This window comes from Anomaloglossus baeobatrachus, chromosome 3 (assembly GCF_048569485.1).
Source record: "Anomaloglossus baeobatrachus isolate aAnoBae1 chromosome 3, aAnoBae1.hap1, whole genome shotgun sequence".
Classification (NCBI taxonomy): domain Eukaryota; kingdom Metazoa; phylum Chordata; class Amphibia; order Anura; family Aromobatidae; genus Anomaloglossus; species Anomaloglossus baeobatrachus.
Window position 1 is genome coordinate 656,450,517 of NC_134355.1, and position 26,476 is coordinate 656,476,992.

The window sequence follows — 26,476 nt, forward strand, 5'->3', positions numbered from 1 at the left end:
TGACGCGAGACGGCTGCTGACGTCATGGCACCCTTCACACGTGACGGGGGGAACTGTGTCAATTTTTTTTTTTTTTTTTACTCCACTTCCTCCTCTCCGCTTCTCTGTAGAGAAAGACGTCACGGACCTACAAGTCTGCGGGATGGGAGGACACGAGAGCGGCCGCGAGTTCTTCTGCACGGCGGGGCGGGGGATGGAGCGGTTCGTCACCTACGAAGCGGTATCTAAGCTGTCAGCGGCGCAGGTGAGTGACGTCACCAGCAGGCGCTGCTCTAGTGACGTCAGTAGCTGGCGCTGCTCTAGTGACGTCACCAGCTGGCGCTGCTTTAGTGACGTCACCAGTCTCTAGAAGTAAGGTTTTTTTTATTTAACTACATTTTTGGAAGATTTTTTTATACTTAAATCGTGAAATATATATATATATATATATATATATATATATATATATATATATATATATATATATAATTACATTGTCGTCACCTTTCTTTTTTTTGTCATTGTTTTTGCGCCAAAGTCTTTACACAGTTCATGAAGTTTGTGCAAAGTCAAAAATGTTTTTTGGATTTTTTTTTTTCTCATGTGTGGCTATTTTCCATGTTTGTCGTCTCTTGTGCTTTTTTTTTTCTCTCTCTAAATGTATATCTTGTATCACTTTAGATCAGGTGACTTTTTTTCTATTTTTATTTTTTCATTTGTGCCTATTTTACTATTTATTTTTTTGTGTTTTTTTTTTAATGTTTTCCAATGTATATTTTGTATCATTTTACATCTTGTGACTTTGTGCTGTAACAGGTTGCAAAAGAGATCAAAACTAAATAAAAAAAAAATGCACTTTGTGCAAAGCTCGCGAGCTGCAGAATTTGGTGCCTTAAATGTCAGTGAATACCACGAGACAAAAAAGTGAGCTAAAAAAATCAAGAACCCACAAATAAGTTTTGTGGGTTTTTTTGTTTTTTTTTTCCTGACTCTTTATTTTTTCCACTAAGTGGCAAAATTTGTAAATTCCTCTGAAATATTGTAAAAAAAAAACTGTGCACAAAAGAAAAAAATAAAAATCATACAGGAAAAATACCACTCAAGGGGGGGGGGAGGGATAATATTTGCACAATAATTGATGAATTATCAAATAACATCTGGACAATCCCAAACTGTGCCTGCAATGATGAATATTAAAAAAAATAATAAATCAGGTGAACACATGAAAAAAAACCCTAAAAAGGCACAAGTGAATGGGTTAAACATATAAAATGCAGGAATTAACTTTTTTTTTTTGCAATCTCCTATCATTTACTGTGCAGCAAAGGCCGGTATCAGAGATGACGCCGATCTTGGCCGTTAACCTCTTAGGTGATTGCTCACATAATCTCCACGCTATCAGAGACCTCCACGTCGGCCATCTTTGTGCCTTGACCTCTCCCTGCCATTGACAATTTCCGTTGTTTGCATTTTTATTTTTTTCTTCCCAGAGCCATAACTTTTTTTTACTTTTCTTTCCACACAGACATATAAGGGCTTATTTTTTGCGCGATGAGTTGTTCTTTTAAGTGACACCGTTCTTTTTTACCAAATAGTGTACCGGTATATAACAGCAAAACATAGTTCAATGCCACTTATTAATTAAATATCTTAATACAGGGGGGGAAAATACAAAATTCTGAGGGTTTTTTTTTTTTTTAACAGCTTATGTTGTGTGGTAAAAACAACGTGGTGATGATTCTCCTCATGATTACGGTGACAACTAACATCTTCAGTTGTGGCTTGTTTTTTTTTTTTTTTCTTTTTGTTTTGTTTTTTTTACTATTTTAGTAATAAAAAAATAATATTAACTTTTTTTTTTTCTGTTCTGTCACCATTTTTTTTTTTTACTATTTTGGTGTTTTTTTTTTTTTACTATTTTAGTGGTAAAAAAATACATTATCATAATAAATATATATATATTTTTTTGTTCTGTCACCATTTTTTTTTACTATTTTGGTGTTTTTTTTTTACCATTTTAGTGGTAAAAAAATAATTATATTATGATAATATATTTTATTTTTTTGTTCTGTCACCATCTTTTTTATTTTTTTTACTATTTTGGTGATAAAAGAAATAATTACATTATCGTAATATTTTTAATTTTCTTATTTTGTTCTGTCACCTTTTTTTTTTTTACTATTTTGGTGTTTTGTTTTTGTTTACTATTTTAGTGGTAAAAAATAATTACATTATCATAATATATATATATATGTATGTATGTGTGTGTGTATGTGTGTGTGTATATATATATATATATATATATATATATATAACTACTATTTTGGTGGTATTTTGTTTTGTTTTTGTTCTTTTTTTTTTACTATTTTAGTGGTAAAAAATAATTATATTATCATAATATATATTTTATTTTTTTTGTTCTGTCACCATTTTTTTTTACTATTTTTGTGGTATTTTTTTTTTGTTTTTTACTACTTTGGTGGTAAAAAAAATTACATTATCATATATTTTACCTTTTTTTTGTTCTGTCACCATTTTTTTTTTTTTTAAAAATTGTGCATATTTTAGTTATTTATTTATTTTACTGTTTTTAATAGTCTCTTTAAGGGACTATAATCTGCGATAGTCTGATCGCTTGTGCTATATACAACAGTACCTCACTATATACCACAGTATATAGCAGAAATCACAGTCTCCTTTAGAGCCCAATTACAGGCAGGTTTCCAGGGAGCTCTGTAGAGACAAACATGGAGGCCTTCAGCAGACCCCTACTGTCATAGCAGCCCATCAGCTGCCTGCCATCGTGTTATGGGTGCACTGATCAGCGTGCAGAATGACTCTCCTACGCTAGCGAGAGTTTGACAGCGGGATTTAACAGGTTAACAATCATAGATAGCAATTGTTAGCGACAGGACCTGGCTGTAACACACAGACATTATAGGGTGAGCCCACTCCCTACACATACATGTCGTTAAGGGGTTAATTTAGAATAACATATGCGTCTGTATTCCTCATGACAACACTTCCTGATCCTGCTCATCAGTGTTGACATGGGGACATTGCCTTCCTTGGCAGTTTGTTTGATCTGGATCCTGTCCGTATACGAGTGCGGTGCCGTGTAATAGCGGAATCTATGTTCCCCTGACCTGAGGGATCCCATTACACCCAGAGAGGAGACCCGCGACCTCTGTCTGAGGACGGCCATAACTTCTCCTTTTCTTTCTCTAGGTTGAGTCTCTGCCGGGAAAAGTTTTCTTCAAGGGAAATCCAGACCTGTGCGCACTGAAAAGAGTGAAGTCTGCGGAGAGAATATTCCTGCTCCTGCATAAAGGGCCTCCTCTTACGGAGTATAAAGGTGCGGTTTTATTTCTGGGCACCGCACGCGGTACAACCAGGGGTCAATCACTTCACGGGGTTTTCAGAGGCTGGAGCGGTCATATCTGGGAGCACCTTGTCCTCTTCATCAAATCACCATCCATAATGCTGTGGCCAAGTCTAGTACAGCAGCTCAGCCAACTTTATGCCCTGTATATAGGGCCAATTTGTATCCTCTGCCCCCCCTTTTTTCGTTTATCTTACCTTATAATGTACCAGAAAAATAGAGGGAAAAGGATTCCAGGTGCGATTTAATGGTAATGATTTTTGTTCATATATATATATAGATAGATATAATATACATTTTTTTTTTTTTCTCCTCTGAGGGAATTGAACGAAAGCTTGTCTTTTTGTATGTTAATCTGTGTATCTCCACTGCTCATAATAAGTTAGGGATCTTTGGCTTTTGGTGAAATTTTAGGAGTGACCCTTAATGTGACCTCCTCTAATCTATTGGGTGCTCATATCCAACTCTTCAATGTTTCAGGACTTTTTGCACAACTCTCTGTTCTCTAAGGCCCGTTTCACACGTCATTGAAAAACACTGACTTTTTTCACTGGCGTGTAAAACACGCACATGTCCCTCCGTGTGCCGTGAATCACGGCACATGTGGGTTGTCTAAGTGCAATCCGGGCTCCGTTCTCCGTGGCCCATGATTGCACTTTGAGATTAACTCACCTGTGCCCGCTCCCGCTCTCCATGGTGCTGATTGCTCCCGCGACGCAGCATCCGGCCGGCGCTGACCCCTGCAACAGCTGCTTCCGGGTCGGCTGTGTCGTGCATCATGAATATGCGCGACAGTAATCAGCCGGCTCAGAAGCAGCAGGGAGAACAGGCTGCAGAGAGCGCGGCTGCAGCTGGGTGAGTAAAAATGTTTTTTATTTTAGAAGCACGTTTTTTTCTGGCACGTGTTTCACAGACCACACCACTGCGTGGTCCGTGGAACATCAGTGATGCCAGAAAAAAATGGACATGTCTCCGTGCGGCAATCACGCACACGCGGGTACGCCGCACGGAGACACGTGCAGTGAAAAATCACTGATGTGTGAGCAGACCCATTCATTATAATGGGTCTGCGTATGTCAGTGATTCTGGTACGTTTAAAAAAAAAAAGCACAAACGTACCAGAATCACTGACGTGTGAAAGGGGCCTAACAAGGAGCTTAATGCCAAAATTCACAACAGGTGTTTTAAATTCATGAATCGCCCAATACATTTTGGGGTTCAGTTAGAATTGGTATTACACAGTCCTCCTCATTATGCTGTTCACATTTTGACATCATGAGACCAAGACGACACCTCACAATTCATCTGAAGTACCTCGCCATTGTGAGGCTTCAGGCAGGATGTTCTCAGAAGGAAGTGGCCACTGAGCTTAGAGCTTCACGGAGTGTCACCAGCAGGTTGCAACAGAGATACAGAGAGACTCGAAGAGTCACAGAAAGGCATAGAAGGGGACGTCCTTTGGCCACATCCCACACTGATCACCGCTTCATTGTGAACCATGCCCTGCGGAACAGGATGATGAATGCCACACAACTCCAGGCACATTTGCAGAAAGTGAGAGGCCCTCAAGTGTCAAGTGAGACCATTAGAAACCGTTTACATCACCATGGTCTGTGTGCTTGATGACTTGCAAGGTACCTGACCGCACCACCATGCACAGGTGTCATCTACACTGGACGAGGGACCAGTGGACCTCCATGCTTTTCATGATGAAAGTCTACTCACACTGAGCAGAAATGATGGCTGCCAATGATGTTGGAGACATCAAGGAGAATACTATGGATCAGAAACTGTTGTCACCAGACGAGCCTTTGCCAGTGGTGGTGGTGTTAGTGTGGGCCGGTGTGTCTAGTCACTACAGAATGGCCCTACACTTTGTGAATGGTACAGTGACAGCCCCTACTACTGGAATGCCATCATTAATCCAGTCATTTTGCCTCTGCATGAACAACACCGGCCTAATTTCATCTTCCTGGACAATGCTCTAGCTCATCAAGGTCACATCATTAGGGAATGGCTGCTGGAGACTGGAGGACCTCAGATAGAGCGGCCTGCACTTTCTTCAGACCTGAAACCCATAGAAAACCTATGGAATCAGCTGAGTCGCCGTAACTCTGTACCCCAGAACCTCAATGACCTGAGGGCTGCCCTTCAAAACGAGTTGGACGCCATGCTTCTGCAGACAATAACTCCACTTGTGACCAGCAGGAGACGTCGTTGTGAGCTGCAATTGATGTTGAAGGCCACATGACAAGTTATGGAGACAGTGACATTTTGGGGTATATACCCACCACTGTTGTTGGCTTTTGTTTCAATATGTTGTTTCAGATGAGGAAATCCCCTTTGCTGCTTCTACTGAAATGCCCGACTGTCATGATAAGATATCACTGTAGCGGGAACGTTTTGAGGCTTTCCATAAATTTCACCCGAGAGCCAAATGTCTCTAACTTTTTGTCAGTATTGTGTGTGTGTGTGTGTGTGTGTGTGTGTAAATTCCTGTGCAGAGATCTGTATTTTCTTTCATTTTCCCACTTTTTAATTTTATAGGAAATGTATTTTCGGCCTTGCGAAAATTAGTCCTGGAAGAACCGTCAATGTGGCTGGATAAGCTCCGGGTTTGGGAGACGTTTCAGGAGAAGTTGCCTCCTCGGGAAACTTCCCACGGACAGGATAAAGCCTGGAAAAGAAAATCCAATAATGATCTGATTGAGACAAAGCCAAAAATATGCAAGGAAGAGACGGGAGTGAAGGAATCTGGTGCCCTGGAGCAGACTGCACCAGACCCTGTCACCCTAATACTGCCGGCACATCCACCTACCGTACATGACGCTGAGCCCGTCACCCAGAGACTGCCGGCACATCCACCTACCGTACATGACGCTGAGCCCGTCACTCAGATACTGCCGGCATATCCATCTGTGGGACATAGCGCTGAGCCCGTCACCTTCAGAGTTTCCTGTCGCTGTTCCGGTGTGTGTTCAAGGACGATGACGGCGCAGGTAACGTCTCCAAAGGCTTTGACAACTTTTCTGTGATTGGGCATTATCTTCTTCAGACCCCAGTGAATAGAGCAGGGGTCTCACAAGATAATTACTGCTTTAATCACACAACTGGCTTTGATGTTTGAGTTGGAACTGTGTACAGTGGGTACGGAAAGTATTCATACCCCTTTAAAGTTTTCACTATATGTTTCATTGCAGCCATTTGGTAAATTGAAAAAAGTTCATTTTTTTCTCATTAATGTACACTCTGCTCCCCATCCCCCATCCTGACAGAAAAAAACAAAAATGTAGACATTTTTGCAAATTTATTAAACAAGAAAAACTGAAATATCACATGGTCATAAGTATTCAGACCCTTTGCTCAGTATTGAGTAGAAGCGCCCTCCTTTTGAGCTAGTACAACCATGAGTCTTCTTGGGAATGATGCAACAAGTTTTCACCCCTGGATTTGGGGATCTTCTGCCATTCTTCCTTGCAGATCCTCTCCAATTTCGCCAGGTTGGATGGTGAACGTTGGTGGACGCCATTTTCAGGTCTCTCCAGAGATGCTCAGTTGGGTTTAGGTCAGGGCTCTGTCTGGGCTGGTTAAGAATGGTTACTGAGTTGTTCTGAAGCCGCTCCTTTGTTATTTTAGCTGTGTGCTTAGGGTAATTGTCTTGTTGGAAGGTGAACCTTCGGCCAAGTCTGAGGTCCAGAGCACTCTGGAAGAGGTTTTCTTCCAGGATATCTCTGTACTTGGCCGCATTCATCTTTCCTTCCATTGCAACCAGTTGTTCTGTCCCTGCAGCTGAAAAACACCCCCATAGCATGATGCTGCCACCACCATGTTTCACTGTTGGGATTGTATTGGGCAGATGATGAGCAGTGCCTGGTTTTCTCCACACATACCATTTAGAATTGTCACCAAAAAGTTCTATCTTCGTCTCATCAGACCAAAGAATCTTATTTCTCATAGTCTGGGAGTCCTTCATGTGTTTTTTTGCAAACTTTATGCAGGCTTTCATGTCTTGCACTGATGAGAGGCTTCCGTCAGGCCACTCTGCCATAAAGGCCTGACTGGTGGAGGGCTGCAGTGATAGTTGACTTTGTGGAACTTTCTCCCATCTCCCTACTGCATCTCTGGAGCTCAGCCGCAGTGATCTTGGGGTTCTTCTTTACCTCTCTCACCAAGGCTCTTCTCCCACGATTGCTCTGTTTGGCTAGACGGCCAGGTCTAGAAAGAGTTCTGGAGGTCCCAAACTTATTCCAATTAAGGATTATGGAGGCCACTGTGCTCTTAGGATCCTTGAGTATTGCAGAAATTCTTTTGTAACCTTGGCCAGATCTGTGCATTGCCACAATTCTGTCTCTGAGGTCCTTGGGCAGTTCCTTTGACCTCGTGATTCTCATTTGGTCTGACATGCACTGTGCGCTGTGAGGTCTTATATACACAGGTGTGCGCCTTTCCAAATCAAGTCCTATCAGTTTAATTAAACACAGCTGGACTCCAATGAAGGAGTAGAACCATCTCAAGGAGGATCACAAGGAAATGGACAGCATGTGACCGAAATATGAGTGTCTGAGTAAAGAGTCTGAATACTTATGACCATGTGATATTTCAGCTTTTGTTTAATAAATTTCCAAAAATTGCTACATTTCTGTTTTTTTTCTGTCAAGATGGGGGATGGGGAGCAGAGTGTACATTAATGAGAAAAAAATGAACTTTTTTGAATTTACCAAATGGCTGCAAAGAAACAAACAGTGAAAAATTTAAAGAGGTGTGAATACTTTCCGTATCTACTGTATCTTCAAGTGGGTGGCCACCGAAAAACCTCATCAGTCAGTGGCGTAACAATTATAGTCAAGGAGGTCATCGGGGTGTGGGGTTGGAGCTGGCACGCACCTGCTTCAGCTGAATGTTCATCACCATAGTAGGCACGATGATGTCCGCTGTCGGCCTCCACAGCGGCTACAGAGGAGGGCGACGTGGGAGAGGTGGAAGGGGAGCAGAATGTTTGTTTTTGTGTTTAAATGCAGAACGGGGAATATATATACCAGGAAAGGCCCTATGAGAAAGACATATATGCTGGGCATGGGCCAAGGATGGGGGACATATATACTAGGATGAGCCCAGGGTGGGGGACATATATATCAGGATGAGCCCATAGTGGGGGTCAGATATACCAGGATGAGCCCAGAGTGGGGGGGTGGGGGTCAGATATACCAGAAAGGGGCCCAGGGTGCTGGACAAATATACAAAAACGGGCCCATGATGGGGGACATATATACCAGGATTGTTTGCTGGGCAACACTGTCTTTGTAGGATTTGGCATGCTACAAAGGTCCATACATCTGACTAACATGGGAGGTGTGTGTGTGTGTGTGTGTGTGTGTGTGTGTGTGCGCCCATTGGACTCTAGATACGCCACTGAGAGCAATCCTTTTTTTTTTTTTTTAATTTTATTTCGTTAAAGACTAATAGCAAGACCATCATACTTGGAAATCATACTCTTGGTGTAGGCATAGTGAAACTGTTAATGTAGTCCATGTACTCGAAACCGAGAAAGTATCTGAGATGTAAACAAGGATCTACAGTATATCACGGTTTTTAGTTTAGTCCAAAATTTTATATGATAGAGCAAAGATAACAGAACATAGAAAAAAATAGTTTTTTAGACTAATAAATGTAAGAACGGAAGACTGGGAAACGTAGCGGGAGAGATTGTCACGATGTGACCGTAGGATAACGACGGACAGAGGCTCCTACACTGTCCCTGACGCTAGGGGATTCTAGGTTATCCCTAACCTCAGGATTACTCCAGTTGGTCCTTGCTCCTTACCATATCTAATCTGATTTCTCCCTAACACCAGGGAAGGAAGGGGCAGAAGTGAGAAGGAATCACAGATTAAGTCAGATAAGGGAAAACCAAGACTGTGACAATTTGCACACTCACTGGGAAAAACAATGAGAGACTTCAGAGTAGAACAAGAGCAGGAAGGTGGCAACAAAAGGCAGCAAGGGTTAACTCCACAACCACACTCACTAAGGCCTCTTTCACACGTCCGTGCCTCCGGTGCATGTTTGGTCCATTTCCTCACGTACCGGAGACACGGGCACACGTAGATCCATTAAAATCAATGGGTCTGTGCTCACGTGCGTGTTCTGCCATGGACCGTGTGTCCGTGTGGAGCATACGTGTGCCCATGTGCTCCACACGTAGACATGTCTGTTTTTCTCCGGCATCACGGGTGTCACACTGAATGCAAACGAACCACACAGGGGTGTTCCGTGTGACACTCACCGGAGAAAACACATGTGTCCGAGAAAAAAATAAAACTTTACTCACCTTCTCCAGCACTGCTGTCTCTGCCGCTGCTGTTACTTGCTGCCGACCGCCGCTCATTATGCTCATTGCATATTCACTTCACTGCGGCCGGAAGCAGCAGCAGCGGGGAGTCGGCAGGACCAGAGACCGAAGATCAGCACCACGGACAGCAACGCCAGGGACAGGTGAGCAGAAAGTTCCCGTTCTCCGTGTGTTATTACGGATAACACACGTGTGCCATAAACACGGCTCACGGAGGGCAATACGCACCTTTGACATGTCCGTGAAAAAACATGCGTGATTTTCACGGACGTGTGAAAGAGGCCTAAAAAGAACCACAATCACCAGTTAGTCTGGATCACAACACTTCTCCAGACCAGCTAAGATAAACTATAGGTGGCATATGTTTAAGGATCTAGCGAGCATGTATAGGAAGGGAACAGATGTGATTGGCTTCCCCACAACCTGTGATCAAAAGAAACTGACAAGCAGACTAGCAGAGGTTAACTATTGCTAGCCTGCCTTTGAGCTATCACTCTTCAGGTTGACGTCCGAGTCTGCCTGCGTTGCTCAGACACCAGAGAAGTTATCGAGAAGAGTGTCAGAATCAGTAGTCTGAAGAGACCCCGCTGCCGCAATGACAGTCGGCAAAGAGATCATGAGGAGACGAGGAAGGGAGCAGTCAAACCTTAACAGACACTCGCTCAGTCCAGATTAAGAAGAGCCCCCAAGCTAGGAAATGCCAACCAAAAGTCCATCATAATCTCCAGCCATCACTAGAAAGATTAACAAAGAACATTTATAGGAGGCAGAAGCCCCACGGAGCTGGAGGAGGAATAGCTCGCTTGGTACTTTCCCGGACCTAGCGTGACACTGAGAATTTTTGCGATAAGGCCAGTACCTTGTCCTTCAGTTCCTGGGAAAGGGTGATAACAAAATCCTCTTTCCATTGTAACAAGAACCCAGGAGGATCCTGGACATTTGGCTTGACTCTTATTTAATGCACAGATTAAAGAGTATGACGAAGCACGCCTTCACCAAGACGAAGAGTCTCAAGTGCAGTAGGATTTCTAGTAAATTGATTGTAGGCAGCGACCAAAGAAAATGGCAGTGTTGAGAAGAGTGCCAAGTTCCCAGCAGCATCGGATCCAAAATATCTTGAAGAGCTTCTAATGATGGTTGATCGGTGCCAATCTGGAAAGCCCTAAACCTTCCCTGTCAAATCCAGGACCGGAAAACTGAGTCCGACAAGCTAAAGCAGAATTCCGGAGAACCAATAGTAGGAGATGGAGGAGAAGGAACGGGAAGAAGACATCTACGTATCTCTTGTCTGGAGCAGCAGTAGAGAGTAGAACTACTTATAGGTTGAGATTTCATTGAAGAATAAGGAACATTTGGTAACTATGGGAGGGCAGATTAGGAAAACTCAGAGACACTTTGTTCAGTTTGTACCCCTGGCTTCCCAGAGACAATCCATAAGCCATAACTGTAGACATTTTAGTAGATAAATAGGCCTCTTAGATTTTAAGAACGTACTAAGCCACCTCCTTGGTTTATTTTTTACCTACATAAAAGGGATGGTCATCCCTTTTCAATCCTGTATTCCAGTCCAAAAAAGTTAGGCCCTAGGCTCTGAATTATGTTTTTACATTGGATAAGGTCTTCAGAAGAGAGGCCGACACTGAGCAGAGGAGTTCTCAGCCAGATCACCTCCTGGTAGGTGCATATTAACGAGAATCTTTGGACCCCTCATTTTAATCACTGGGACTAACGAGACCCCCATAACCTCTGCACACCACGTTCTGGCCTCCTTTTGCATCTTTCACCGCCTGGACCTTCTCTTGTGAAATCTTCTGATGTTGTGTCTGTTCCACAGTTGCCCTGTGATCTTCTCCATTCTAAACCGTATCAATTCTGCCTGCATTTTTGGATCGGGTGTTCATATATGCACACGTATAATATATGTTCATTAGAGTCAACAGTATATTTATTTTTTTTTATTTATTTATTTTTTTTAATTTTTCTAGGACGTCAGTCGCATTATTGGAGTTTCACTTTCTAAACAGTTTGGTTGGAAGCCTGATCTTCGGCACCCTCGGCTAGAGGTACTTATTCTATTAGGTTTTATTAATAATAATAATAATAATAATAATAATAATTATTATTATTATTATTATTGTTATTATTATTACTATTTTATCTTTTTGCATACTATAAAGTGTCCTCAGATGTATTATACTATTAGGCCTAAGACACACGGCATGAAAATCAAACATCGCACTCCACTCGGACCAATATTAGCCTATGTGTGAGCGCACATGAGCGATTATTTTCTCAGACCAAGAAAACAGTTGCAGCATGCTGTGGGTGCAATGCGATCCTTGTTTCTCTCGCACTGGTGTACCGCGAGTGCAGAGCGAAAATGGTAATAGCCGGCTACAGAGGAGAGAGGGAGATAAATCCCTCCCGCCCCTCCTCAGAGCCAGCCCGCCCCTCCTCAGTGCTGGCCCGCCCCCCGCAGCTGTGGTCCGATCGCATGATCAGACCTCAGTTGCAGTGATACTCGATTGACACTCGGCTTCCGCTGTGCTGCCAGTGTGAGCCAAGTCCCCCGTGTGGCCCCGGCCTTGGGGTGATGAAAAAAAGTTGTACTTTCCCTGTGAAGCGATGGCCGAGAGGACCACCGCAGTGCAGAGTAGGTTACAGTACACAAGACGAGGTGCGAACAACAAGGGTGTATTTATTAACAGGCGGGGAAAGATGTGGAGAAGGCAGGTTCAGGCACGGGGTATACAGTGGCAAAACGGGATTTAACAACACTTTTGTATTCTCTAGCTGGTCCGCTCAATAGCACGGTGCTCCAACTATTACAGGTTCAAGAAACACAAAAACGGTCAGGTACAATGCTACCCTGCACGTAACTTCTCTGGCCTCTGCTAAACGGGCCACACGGATGCCGTGCTCTACCTACTGAAGCCTACTTTAGCCCCTAGTATGTGCACAATATTCAGCTCACAGTGATGCTGGGGACGTGGATCTAGTCCCGGGGGCCCCCAACAACAGTCTCATCCGAAGGTGCGCACGTCTCCTGGGCCGAGTTAAGGGGATCAAAATCTTCTTGCTTCAGATTCCTCGCTTGTTCCCTGTTATCTGCAAGTCTCTCTCTCGATTCAGAAGAAAACTCCAATCCTCCGAGACACACCGGCTGTGTGTTCCTTCACACGCATACAAACGAAAAACAGAAACTCCCTTCTCTTCTTACACTCGGGCTGTCCATTAGCACACTTTCTGCAGGGGGAGCAGAACATTCCATTACCCCTCAACACGGGGAGGTTTCTGTCTCTTAAAGTGGCAGCATGTTTCTTATTGTCCATAGCAGTAGCACCCCCCTATACCTGCACTCATACACTATAAAGCTGAGATGTCCAGTACACTTCTCTTATCTTTGGAACACTTGTAATTCAGTTATACAGTAGCTGTTCCTCAGCCTTCCTGTATATAACGTTACGTCACACCATTGTGCAGCTCTGTGCCGTATCAGTCAGTCTCCTGATGCTTCCACCGTTCAAGAATTGTGAGCGTGACATCCCAGAAGATCCGTGCTGTATCAGTCTGCGGATACTTCCGCAGTCTGAAAAGAGGGGGCGCCACGTCCCAAAAGCTCGATGCTGTGAGTATCCTGATATCTGCTTCTATTTAGGTGTGGCCACGTCCCCTCTTCTGATGGCAGAACCATCAGGACACTGATACAGCACGGAGCTTCTGGGACGTCATGCCCCCTTCTTCTTCTCAGACTGCGGAAGCATCAGGATACAGCATGGAGTTGTACATTGATTTGTGAAGTAACGTCCCATACTGGAGGGGTGAGGAGCAGCTAATGTATCACTGAATTATAAGTGTTCTAAAGAAAATAGAACTGTACTGGGCATCTCAGCTTTATAGTGGAGGAGTGCAAGGACAGTACAATTTTTTTTTTTTTTTTTATCTCCACGGATACCCCTTTTAAATTCTTCCCACTCCATGACACCCTAATACGTCATGGTGTGGAGTGGGGAGTGGTGTGGCGTCCACTTCACTCAGGGCAGGTGCCGGCTGTATTATACAGCCAGCACCTTTTAACCTCAATGACCTATTTCTGGCTGTCAATCGGACAGTGGCATTTAAATGATGTGATGGCGGTGTGGCATCACTCTACTGATTGTAGAGGCCTGCTGAAAGCTCCTGCTGTTCTTTTTTTATTTTTTGTTTTTGTTTAAACTATAAGCTGCAATACTTTAAAGTACCAATCACCAATGTGGCGTTGCTCTTCTTCTTTTTTTTTTTTTTTATTAAAAGGGAATCAGTCAGTAGGTTTTTTTATATGTAATCTGTGAGCAGGACGATGTAGGGGCTGAGATCCTGATTCCAGTTATGTAAGTCTCCAGAACCGCCTCTTGCCTCCCAGCATCCGCAGCTCTTCTTTTGATTAGCCGTCCGGGCACAAAGTCACATGTGCTTCACGCCACAACAGTGACATCAATGCTGTCAGGTAAAAGGACGTCCTCGGGCCGTCTGTCCAGTGGCCACAGATTACTGACTTGGCTGATGGACTGGGTCTTGCAGGTCGATTTAATAGCTACTTATTTGTGTGTAGAGGTGGCTTTGGTTTTTTTTGTTTTTTTTTTTGTTACTTTTTTTTATGTTTTTCTTTTCCTCTCTTGGAAAACTCAGTTTAATTTTATTGGGAAATCTACTTTTCTGTTCATATGTCATATGTGGAGTGTTTTAATTGTTTTTTTTTGTTTTTGTTTTTTTTTTTAGTATTTTGACTTGCGTTTTATTTATTTATTTTTATGCTTTTTCATGCTAGATATTTGTGCATCTGAGTGACCTGTATTCTGTGGTGGGATTCCCAATTTTAAGGTAATTTTGTACCATTTCCTGTGGTTTGTACCCATGATGTCATGTACAGCTCATGCTCCATGTTTTCCATTTATATCGGCGTAATGTTAGTTTATATTGGAACCCTTGAAGTGTAAAAACAAACCCCGACATACTTATAATTTTCTATAACCTAAAGCAAAAGCTTGAGTGCATTTGTGGTGGCTGTTCGTATTTGAATGTACTGTCACCATTTTTATTTTTCATTTTATTTTTTTTTTTAATTTTTTTTTATTTTTATTTTTGTCTTTTTTTTTTGCGTGACTTTGAACATGCAGTCGTCTGATTGCTTTATATACCGCAATAGTATAGTATTGCTAATATATGGTGACATTTTGATTCTCCTATGGCAGGATAACTGTGGCATCTAAATGGTTAACAGCCATAATCTGAGCTCAGCTCCGGGTGAGGTCTTTAGACGCAGATGCCGTGTATGTAGTATAACTGGCATCAACCGCATATGGAGGGATCCCTCACCAAACACTGTAGTCCCCACAATCACATATATGGACTGTAATTCCCCACGATCACATATATGGACTGTAATTCCCCACAATCACATATATGGACTGTAATTCCCCACAATCACATATATGGACTGTAATTCCCCACAATCACATATATGGACTGTAATTCCCCACAATCACATACATGGACTGTAATTCCCCACAACCACATATATGGACTGTAATTCCCCACAAACACATACATATATGGACTGTAGTCCCCACAATCACATGCATGGGCTGTAATTCCCCACAATCACATATATGGACTGTAAGTCCCCATAATCGCATAGATGGACTGTAGTCCCCACAATCGCCTAGATGGACTGTAATTCCCCACAATCGCCTAGATGGACTGTAATTCCCCACAATCGCCTAGATGGACTGTAATTCCCCACAATCGCCTAGATGGACTGTAATTCCCCACAATCGCCTAGATGGACTGTAATTCCCCACAATCGCATAGCTGGACTGTAGTCCCCACAATCGCCTAGATGGACTGTAGTCCCCACAATCGCCTAGATGGACTGTAGTCCCCACAATCGCCTAGATGGACTGTAGTCCCCACAATCGCCTAGATGGACTGTAGTCCCCACAATCGCCTAGATGGACTGTAGTCCCCACAATCGCTTAGATCAGGGGTCTCAAACACGCGGCCCGCGGGCCGCATGCGCCCCCTGAGGCTGTTTGTTGCGGCCCGCAGACCCCGTGACAATCGCGGCTCTATGCTGAGGGTCGGCGCCGGCAGGAACTTTACTGCATTTGAATCCATCTGCGGTGCCGCGCAAGGAGCTGTCAGTTCTATCCCAGTTGCTGCTGCTGTCTGCCAATCAGATGCAAGGAGGTGACGTCATACAGCGACGTCACTTCCTTGCATCTGATTGGCAGGCAGCAGCCATTGGTCCAGACACAGCTCCTCTGCGCTGCACCGCAAATGGATTCAAATGCAGTGAAGTTCCTGCCGGCCGACCCTCAGCACAGAGCCGCGATCATCACGGGCCGCGACAAGCAGGTAAGGTACGTGCTCAAGTTCAGGACCCGCTGCGTGCTGGACACAGCGCGTCCTGATTGGAGGAGCCGCAAGTCTACTCCTTAGGAGACCGCAGCTGCCCGTGCCTGCGATCAGGGGTTCGGGCCGCTGCGGTCTCCTCGCTGTGCTCTGCCTAGGGAGGACGCTTCAGACGCCGCAGCATAAATTCACATGCTGCGGCCTCTGGAAGCCACACCGCAGTTCCGTTTTCACTGCGGGCCGTACACGCACAGTGGGCATGGGATTTTTAGAAATCCCATGCCCACTGTGCTTTTACCATACATAGCAGGGTTTTGGATGCAGCTGAAGCATGCTGCATCCAAAACTCTGCAAGTACTGATCGTGGGCACACAGGGAACGGAGGAAAAGTGAGGAGATTTTTTTTTTTTGTTTGCGTATTACTAAAGGATGGGCAGAATACTACAGGGATGGCCACAATACTACAAGGGTGGGCAGAATACTACAGGGATGGCCACAATACTACAAGGGTGGGCAGAATACTACAGGGATGGCCACAATACTACAAGGGTGGGCAGAATACTACAGGGATGGCCACAATACTACAAGGGTGGGCAGAATACTACAGGGATGGCCACAATACTACAAGGGTGGGCAGAATACTACAGGGATGGGCAGAATACTACAGGGATGGGCAGAATACTACAGGGATGGGCAGAATACTACAGGGATGGCCACAATACTACAAGGATGGGCAGAATATTACAGGGATGGCCACAATACGACAGGGATGGCCAGAATACTACAAGGATGTGCTGAATACTACAGGGATGGGCTGAATACTACAGGGATGGGCTGAATACTACAGGGATGGGCTGAATACTACAGGGATGGCCACAATACTACGGGAATTGGCAGAATACTACAGAGCACAATACTACAAGGATGAGCACAATACTACAAGGATTGGAACAATATTACTGGGCACAATACTACAGGGCACAAGGATGGGCACTATACTACTGGGCACAATACCACAAGGATGAGCACCTTACTACAGGGCACACGGATGGGCACATTACTACAAGATTTTGGCTAAGATTACTATATGATGCTGCTAATTGTAAAACAATTACAAGAAGGTGATAAAATGTAAAAAAAAAAAAAATCCTAAAGCATGACTTTTTTTATTTACATTAAAAATGCTTTTCTGTATATAAACTTAACAAAAAAAGTACACGTTTGTTATAATAAACAAGCGAAAAATGTTTACAAAAGTGATCCAAGATGTATAGAAAAAAAAACATGGATTCATTAAAAATGTTCACTTTGTCCTGCAAATAATGCGGCCCCCCTCATTTTTTTTTTTCTATATGCGGCCCATACACCCAGCTGAGTTTGAGACCCCTGGCCTAGATGGACTGTAGTCCCCACAATCACATATATGGATTGATGTTATGGGGTTAATGATCTCCTATGAAGCCCAGCCTTATGACCTGCAGGGGAAGAAAGGGAAGTGGTGATAATCACCGGAATGAATGCACCAGGAGCATCATGACACTTAGATGCCATTGGCAGTGGCAATTAAGGGATTAAAAAGCAGTGATCAGCGTTGCCTCCAGTCGCTGCTCTTAGGGGCAGGTGTTGGCTGTATAAAACAGCTGGCACTCGCTATCTGTCCTTCCCATACACTTCATGGATTGGCCCCGGAGCGCTCTGTACGTGTACCAATTATACATGCAGAAAGCTGCAGACTCTCAATTTAATAAAATCTATAATTTTCCTTTTTTCTTATGTTATCAGGCAGCCTTTATCAAATAGAGATTATATCCAGAGGGCAGGACTGCGAGCTACGACCGCGTGGGCAATGGCGTCGATGGCTGAAATAGGTGTAAGTAAAATCTAATCTATGTACAGGTGTATTTCATCACATCCATATCCAGGTATAGAGTTCTGTATATGGCACCTCATCCATGGTTGTACTGTCTGGCAGCATTGAGGGGCGACTTGTGCTGTATAATGTGTGTGACCACATAAAAGAAGCTGCTGCTGTTGATCTGTGCTGCTAGGGGCAGGCTCCAGACAGAATCCGTCTCCTTCCCCCTCTGGAAGTTGACACCAATATAGTCTCTTCTTATCCCAGCAGAAGTCTTCTCAGTTACACTGCCTTTTTAACACCTTCATGACTGGCCCTTTTTTCTTTTTTTCTGATTCTTTTATTTTTTCCTTTTACTTTTTCAGACGGCTAAGTATGTCCTGGATCCAATGTGTGGTGTCGGAACAATTCTATTGGAGGCTGCCATGGAATGGCCGGTACGTCTGTAACTGCGAGTATCACCATAAGAAAATGAAAGTCTTACATTTGGCATTAACCCATTCCCATCATGCTGGGATCCCATGTATGATACGGGCTCGGGAGCTGAGCTCCATTTGCTGTGGATAATCCATCAGATGTCACTTACAGTGGCATTTAAGGTGTGCGGTCTGGGAGGGTGCGCAGTGCAGCGCAATATCTCGTCGATTTGCTCTTCTGAAGGTGAAGACCAACCTTTTGTTACATGTATATTGGGTGGATTAAATATCGAACACGTCACCAATTTTCTAAGTAAATGCATTTCTAAAGGCACTATTGACATGCATTTCCCGCCAGATGTCATTCACAATCCATCCAATCCACACAGGCAAAGAAATCAAACCATGATGACTATAAATTTAGAGATGTGTAATAATGAGAAATGACACAAATTGAACTCTCTTACTGAAATATAGTGGAGACGTCTTACAAAAGCCTTTGTTGGTGATGAAGCTTTAGCTCGTTCCATACATTTTCTATTGGATTCAGCTCTGGTGATCGGCTCGGCCACTATAACAGATTTATTTTTTTCTCTGAAACCAATTGAGAGTTTCCTTGGCTGTGTGTTTGGGATCATTGTCTTGCTGAAATGTTCATCCTCATTTCACCTTCATCATCCTGGTAGATGGGAGCAGATTTTTATCAGGAATGTCTCAGTACAATTGTCCATTCATTATTCCTTCAATTATATGAAGTTTGCCAGTGCCGTATGGTGAAAAACAGCCCCACAACATGATGTTCCCACCTCCACACTTCACTGTTGGTGTTTTTGGGGTGATTTGCCTTTTGGCTTCCAAACATGGTGTATTATGGCCTCCAAAGAGTTCAATTTTGGTCTCATCTGACTAGGCTATATTCTTCCAGTATTTCACAGACTTATCTGAATGTTGTTGAGTAAACTTTAAACACTCTTGAACCTGCTTTATGTTGTCAGCAACGGAGTCTTGCGTGGTGAGCGCGCACACAGGCCATGGAGGTTGTGTGCATTAGGCGGCTTTCACACTACGTTTTTTTTACATGCGTCCTGAACGTTTTTTTTAATGCAAAAACGGATCCAGTGCAAATGCGTTTTCATTTCAATGCATTTGCAATGGACTTGCGTCAACATGCGTTCACATGCGTTTGCGTGCGTTATAGTGAGGATCCAGCGACTTGCAGTTTTTTAACATTTTTTTCAAAAACACTACTTGTAGCGTTTTTGAGCTGCGTCCAAATACTGCAAATTGCTGGATCCTGACTATACTGCATGCAAATGCATGTGAACGCTGGCCTGCTGATACAGGATCCTGCTTGCTCTACTGAGCATGCCCAGAAACCAGCCTCGGGTGATCAGTCCCTCTCTCCCCCTCCCTCTCTGTCTCTCCCCCTCCCCCTCTCCCCCTCCCCCTCTCCCCCCCCCCTCTCTGTCTCTCTCCCCCTCCCTCTCTCTCCCCCCTCCCTCTCTCTCTCTCCACCTCCCTCTCTCTCTCCCCCCCTCCCTCTCTGTCCCCCCCCCTCCCTCTCTCTCTCCCCCCCTCCCTCTCTCTCGCCCCCTCCCTCTCTCCCCCCCCTCCCTCTCTCCCCCCCCTCCCTCTCTCCCCCCCCCTCCCTCTCTTCCCCCCTCCCTCTCTCTCCCTCCTCCCTCTCTCTCCCTCCTCCCTCTCTCTCCCTCCTCCCTCTCTCTCCCTCCTCCCTCTCTCTCCCTCCTCCCTCTCTCTCCCTCCCTCCCTCTCTCTCCCTCCTCCCTCTCTCTCCCCCCTACCTCTCTCTCCCTCCTCCCTCTCTCTCCCCCCTACCTCTCCCTCTCTCGCTCTCCCCCCTCCCTCTCTCGCTCTCCCCCCTCCCTCTCTCGCTCTCCCCCCTCCCTCTCTCCCTCTCTCCCTCTCCCCCCCTCCCTCTCTCCCTCTCCTCTCGCTCTCCCCCGCCTGAGAGATGCGGACACTCGTAACCAAGATAAATATCGGGTAACCAAGCAAAGCGCTTCTCTTAGTTACCCGATATTTACGTTGGTTACGTGTGCAGGGAGCCCAGCTCCTAGCAGCTGCTGATGCTCGTAACCAAGGTAAATACCGGATATCCAAGCAAGTTACCCGATGTTTACCTTGGTTACGAGCCTCCACAGCTGTCAGATGCCGCCTCCCAGTCTATCACGTTCTGTTCCACTGACTCCCGATCACATGACTCCAATGCCCGCCCATAAACTTAAAGTGACAGGATCCTGCAAAATAACACATGCATTTGCATGCGTTTTTTTTGCTGTAAAAGCAGGATCCGCTTTTACAGCAAAAAAGCGTTTTTGACTCATGTTAAAAAAATGTAGTGTGAAAGCAGCCTTACTTATTGTTCTCTTTGTATCAATTGTACCCACTGATTCCAGGTCTTTCTCCACAGGTGCTCCCTTGGACAAATCTTCTAATAATTCTTTTCACTCCTCTGTCTGAAATTTTGCGGGAAGCACCTGGTTATGGCCCATTTATGTTAACATTAAATAAAAGTTCTTTTTGCCTCAGTAGTTTAGAAATTCTTCTGTAACCATTGCCATCAGTATGTTTTGCAACAATAAGGTTGCAAAGGTCTTGAGGCAGCTCACTAGTTTTACCAATGATGAGATGTTTATTGTGTGGCATATTGGTAATCAGACACCTTTTTATAGCCCCGTCATCAGTGAACCTTGTGTAATGACTTTCCTTTTGATTTTTGCACTTCTCTTTTCATGTGTTCAGTACTATTTTTCTCTGTGTCTTTTCTCATTATTACACACCATTTATGGACATCTATCATTTGATTTCCTGTCCTCTGTGTTGGATGGGATGGACCGTTACCGACGTCAGGTGCTATGTCATTAGCACCTTTAGAAATGTACTTAGAAAAATATGTGATGTGTTCAAAACTTTTCACCCACTGTGCGTGTAATATGATACAGATGAATGAGAATATATACAGTACAGACCAAAAGTTTGGACACACCTCATTCAAAGAGTTTTCTTTATTTTCATGACTCTGAAGATTGTAGATTCACATTGAAGGCATCAAAACTATGAATTAACACATGTGGAATGAAATACTTAACAAAAAGTGTGAAACAACTGAAAATATGTCTTATATTCTAGGTTCTTCAAAGTAGCCACCTTTTGCTTTGATTACTGCTTTGCACACTCTTGGCATTCTCTTGATGAGCCTCAAGTGGTAGTCACCGGAAATGGTTCTCACTTCACAGGTGTGCCCTGTCAGGTTTAATAAGTGGGATTTCTTGCCTTATAAATGGGGTTGGAACCATCAGTTGTGTTGTGCAGAAGTCTGGTGGATACACAGCTGATAGTCCTACTGAATAGACTGTTAGCTGCTTTTTTCTTGCCATTATACAAATTCTAAGTAAAAGAAAAATGAGTGGCCATCATTACTTTAAGAAATTAAGCTTAGTCAGTCTGAAATATTGGGAAAACTTTGAAAGTGTCCCCAAGTGCAGTGGCAAAAACCATCAAACGCTACAAAGAAACTGGCTCACATGAGGACCGCCCCAGGAAAGGAAGACCAAGAGTCACCTCTGCTGTGGAGGATAAGTTTATCCGAGTCACCAGCCTCAGAAATCGCAGGTTAACAGCAGCTTAGATTAGAGACCAGGTCAGTGCCACACAGAGTTCTAGCGGCAGACACATCTCTAGAACAACTGTTAAGAGGAGACTTTGTGCAGCAGCCTTCATGGTAAAATAGCTGCTAGGAAACCACTGCTAAGGACAGGCAACAAGCAGAAGAGACTTGTTTGGGCTAAAGAACACAAGGAATGGACATTAGACCAGTGGAAATCTGTGCTTTGTTCTGATGAGTCCAAATTTGAGATCTTTGGATCCAACCACCGTGTCTTTGTGCAACACAGAAAAGGTTAACGGATGGACTCTACATGGCTGGTTCCCACCGTGAAGCATGGAGGAGGAGGTGTGATGGTGTGGGGGTGCTTTGCTGGTGACACTGTTGGGGATTTATTCAAAATTGAAGGCATACAGAACTAGCATGGCTACCACAGCATCTTGCAGCGGCATGCTATTCCATTTGGTTTGTGTTTAGTTGGACCATCATTTATTTTTCAACAGGACAATGACCCCAAATACACCTCCAGGCTGTGTAAGAGCTATTTGACTAAGAAGGAGAGTGATGGGGTGCTACGCCAGATGACCTGGCCTCCATAGTCACCAGACCTGAACCCAATCGAGAGGGTTTGGGGTGAGCTGGACCGCAGAGTGAAGGCAAAAAGGCCAACAAGTGCTAAGCATCCCTGGGAACTCCTTCATGACTGTTGGAAAACCATTTCCGGTGACTACCTCTTGAAGCTCATCAAGATAATGCCAAGAGTGTGCAAAGCAGTAATCAAAGCAAAAGGTGGCTACTTTGAAGAACCTAGAATATAAGGCTACATGCGCATGCTGCGTTTTTGGCTGCAGTTTTGTTGTCAGAACTTTCTGACATTTGACTTCCCCGCAAAGTCTATGAGAAGTCAGATTTGCTGTGCGCACATTGCAGTTTATTTGTCAGCATTTTATTTGTCAAAAGTTTGTGACAAAAGAAATGCAGCATGTTCATTCTTCCTGCGTTTTTTTTCAACATTTGTCGCAAAAACGCATGTTGTGAAAAACACACCTACAATTACAAGCATATTTTGTGACATTATCAGGCTCTCACTGACAATGTGCAGTATTGGCTGCAGTTTGTGCACAAAAAAAGATGCAGCGTGCGCATGTAGCCTAAGACATATTTTCAGTTGTTTCACACTTTGTTGTTAAGTATTTCATTCCACATGTTTTAATTCATAGTTTTGATGCCTTCAATGTGAATCTACAATTTTCAGAGTCATGAAAATAAAGAAAACTCTTTGAATGAGAAGGTGTGTCCAAACTTTTGGTCTATACTGTGTATATGTATATGTATATGTATGTAATTTTTTTTTATATATATATATACAGTTAGGTCCAGAAATATTTGGACAGTGACACAAGTTTTGTTATTTTAGCTGTTTACAAAAACATGTTCAGAAATACAATTATATATATATAATATGGGCTGAAAGTGCACACTCCCAGCTGCAATATGAGAGTTTTCACATCCAAATCGGAGAAAGGGTTTAGGAATCATAGCTCTGTAATGCATAGCCTCCTCTTTTAAAAAGGGACCAAAAGTAATTGGACAAGGGACTCTAAGGGCTGCAATTAACTCTGAAGGCGTCTCCCTCGTTAACCTGTAATCAATGAAGTAGTTAAAAGGTCTGGGGTTGATTACAGGTGTGTGGTTTTGCATTTGGAAGCTGTTGCTGTGACCAGACAACATGCGGTCTAAGGAACTCTCAATTGAGGTGAAGCAGAACATCCTGAGGCTGAAAAAAAGAAAAAATCCATCAGAGAGATAGCAGACATGCTTGGAGTAGCAAAATCAACAGTCGGGTACATTCTGAGAAAAAAGGAATTGACTGGTGAGCTTGGGAACTCAAAAAGGCCTGGGTGTCCACGGATGACAACAGTGGTGGATGATCGCCGCATACTTTCTTTGGTGAAGAAGAACCCGTTCACAACATCAACTGAAGTCCAGAACACTCTCAGTGAAGTAGGTGTATCTGTCTCTAAGTCAACAGTAAAGAGAAGACTCCATGAAAGTAAATACAAAGGGTTCACATCTAGATGCAAACCATTCATCAATTCCAAAAATAGACAGGCCAGAGTTAAATTTGGTGAAAAACACCTTATGAAGCCAGCTCAGTTCTGGAAAAGTATTCTATGGACAGATGAGACAAAGATCAACCTGTACCAGAATGATGGGAAGAAAAAAGTTTGGAGAAGAAAGGGAACGGCACATGATCCAAGGCACACCACATCCTCTGTAAAACATGGTGGAGGCAACGTGATGGCATGGGCATGCATGGCTTTCAATGGCACTGGGTCACTTGTGTTTATTGATGACATAACAGCAGACAAGAGTAGCCGGATGAATTCTGAAGTGTACCGGGATATACTTTCAGCCCAGATTCAGCCAAATGCCGCAAAGTTGATCGGACGGCGCTTCATAGTACAGATGGACAATGACCCCAAGCATACAGCCAAAGCTACCCAGGAGTTCATGAGTGCAAAAAAGTGGAACATTCTGCAATGGCCAAGTCAATTACCAGATCTTAACCCAATTGAGCATGCATTTCACTTGCTCAAATCCAGACTTAAGACGGAAAGACCCACAAACAAGCAAGACCTGAAGGCTGCGGCTGTAAAGGCCTGGCAAAGCATTAAGAAGGAGGAAACCCAGCGTTTGGTGATGTCCATGGGTTCCAGACTTAAGGCAGTGATTGCCTCCAAAGGATTCGCAACAAAATATTGAAAATAAAAAATTTTTTTTTGGGTTTCGTTTATTTGTCCAATTACTTTTGACCTCCTAAAATGTGGAGTGTTTGTAAAGAAATGTGACAATTCCTACAATTTCTATCAGATATTTTTGTTCAAACCTTCAAATTAAACGTTACAATCTGCACTTGAATTCTGTTGTAGAGGTTTCATTTCAAATCCAATGTGGTGGCATGCAGAGCCCAACTCGCGAAAATTGTGTCACTGTCCAAATATTTCTGGACCTAACTGTATATATGTGTATATATATAATATAATATATATATATAATATTATTATTATACACTCATTCATTTGTATCATATTACACGCACACAGCAGGTGAAAGGTGAAACGTTTTGAACACATCACATATTTTTTTCATATATATTAGTATATACACTACAGTTCAAAAGTTTGGGGTCACGCAGACAATTGTTTTTTTCCATGAAAAATCCTACTTTTATTTATCAGATAAGTTGCATAATAAATAGAGAATATCGTCCAGACAGTGACGAGGTTGGAAATAATGATTTTTACTTGAAATAATAATGTTCTCCTTCACACTTTGCTTTCGGCACAGAATGCTCCTTTGCAGCAATTCCAGTTTTGCAGACCTTTGGCATTCTAGCTGTTAATTTGCGGAGGTAATCTGGAGATATTTCCCCCCACGCTCCCCCCCCCCCCTCCACAAGTTGGATTGGCTTGATGGGCACTTTTTGCACCATACAGTCAAGCTGCTCCCACAACAGCTCTATAGGGTTGAGATCTGGTGACTGGGCTGCCACTCCATTACAGATAGAATACCAGCTGTCGGCTTCTTCCCTTAATAGTTAATGTATAATTTGAAGTTGTGCTTTGGGTCATTGTCCTGTTGTAGGATGAAATTGGCTCCAGTCAAGCGCTCTCCACAGGGTATGGTATGGCGTTGCAAAATGGAGTGATAGCCTTCCTTATTCAAAATCCCTTTTACCTTGTACAAATCTCCCAGTTCACCAGCACCAAAGCAACCCCAGACCATCACATTCCCTCCACCATGCTTGACAGATGGCGTCTGCACTCTTCCAGCATCTTTTCAGTAGTTCTGCATCTCACAAATGTTATTCTGTGTGATCCAAACACCTCAAACTTTGATTTGTCTGTTCATAACAATTTTTTCCAATCTTCCTCTGTCCAATGTCTGTTCTTTTGCCCATATTAATCTTTAGCCAGTCTCAGATATGGCTTTTTCTTTGCCACTCTGCCCTGAAGGCCAGCATCCCGGAGTCGCCTCTTCACTGTAGACGTTGACACTGGCGTTTTGTGGGTACTATTTAATGAAGCTGCCAGTTGAGGACCTGTGAGGCATCGATTTCTCACACTAGAGCCTCTAATGTACTTGTCTTGTTGCTCAGTTGTGCAGCGCAGCCTCCCACTTCTCTTTCTACTCTGGTTAGAGCCTGTTTGTGCTCTCCTCTGAAGGGAGTAGTACACACCATTGTAGGAAATCTTCAGTTTCTTGGCAATTCCTTGCATGGAATATCCTTCATTTCTAAGAACAAGAATAGACTGTCGAGTTTCACATGAAAGTTCTCTTTTTCTGGCCATTTTAAGAGTTTAATGGAACCAACAAATGTAATGCTCCAGATTCTCAACTAGCTCAAAGGAAGGTCAGTTTTATAGCTTCTCTAATCAGCAAAACTGATTTCAGCTGTGCTAACATACTTGCA

The 26,476-nt window shown here is 43.5% G+C and overlaps 1 protein-coding gene across 1 annotated transcript in view; it reads left to right on the forward strand.

Annotated features, from left to right (window-relative positions):
- Positions 1-70: 70 nt before the first annotated feature.
- Positions 71-26,476, forward strand: part of THUMPD2 (THUMP domain 2 tRNA and snRNA guanosine methyltransferase) — a 32,018-nt gene continuing 5,612 nt past the window's right edge. The window contains exons 1-7 of the mRNA XM_075338820.1: positions 71-244; positions 3,208-3,334; positions 5,909-6,360; positions 11,696-11,773; positions 14,518-14,570; positions 17,886-17,973; positions 18,324-18,395. Of these exons, the coding sequence (XP_075194935.1) occupies positions 143-244; positions 3,208-3,334; positions 5,909-6,360; positions 11,696-11,773; positions 14,518-14,570; positions 17,886-17,973; positions 18,324-18,395 (972 nt within the window). The 5' untranslated portion in view covers positions 71-142. The remainder of the gene's footprint in view (positions 245-3,207; positions 3,335-5,908; positions 6,361-11,695; positions 11,774-14,517; positions 14,571-17,885; positions 17,974-18,323; positions 18,396-26,476) is intronic.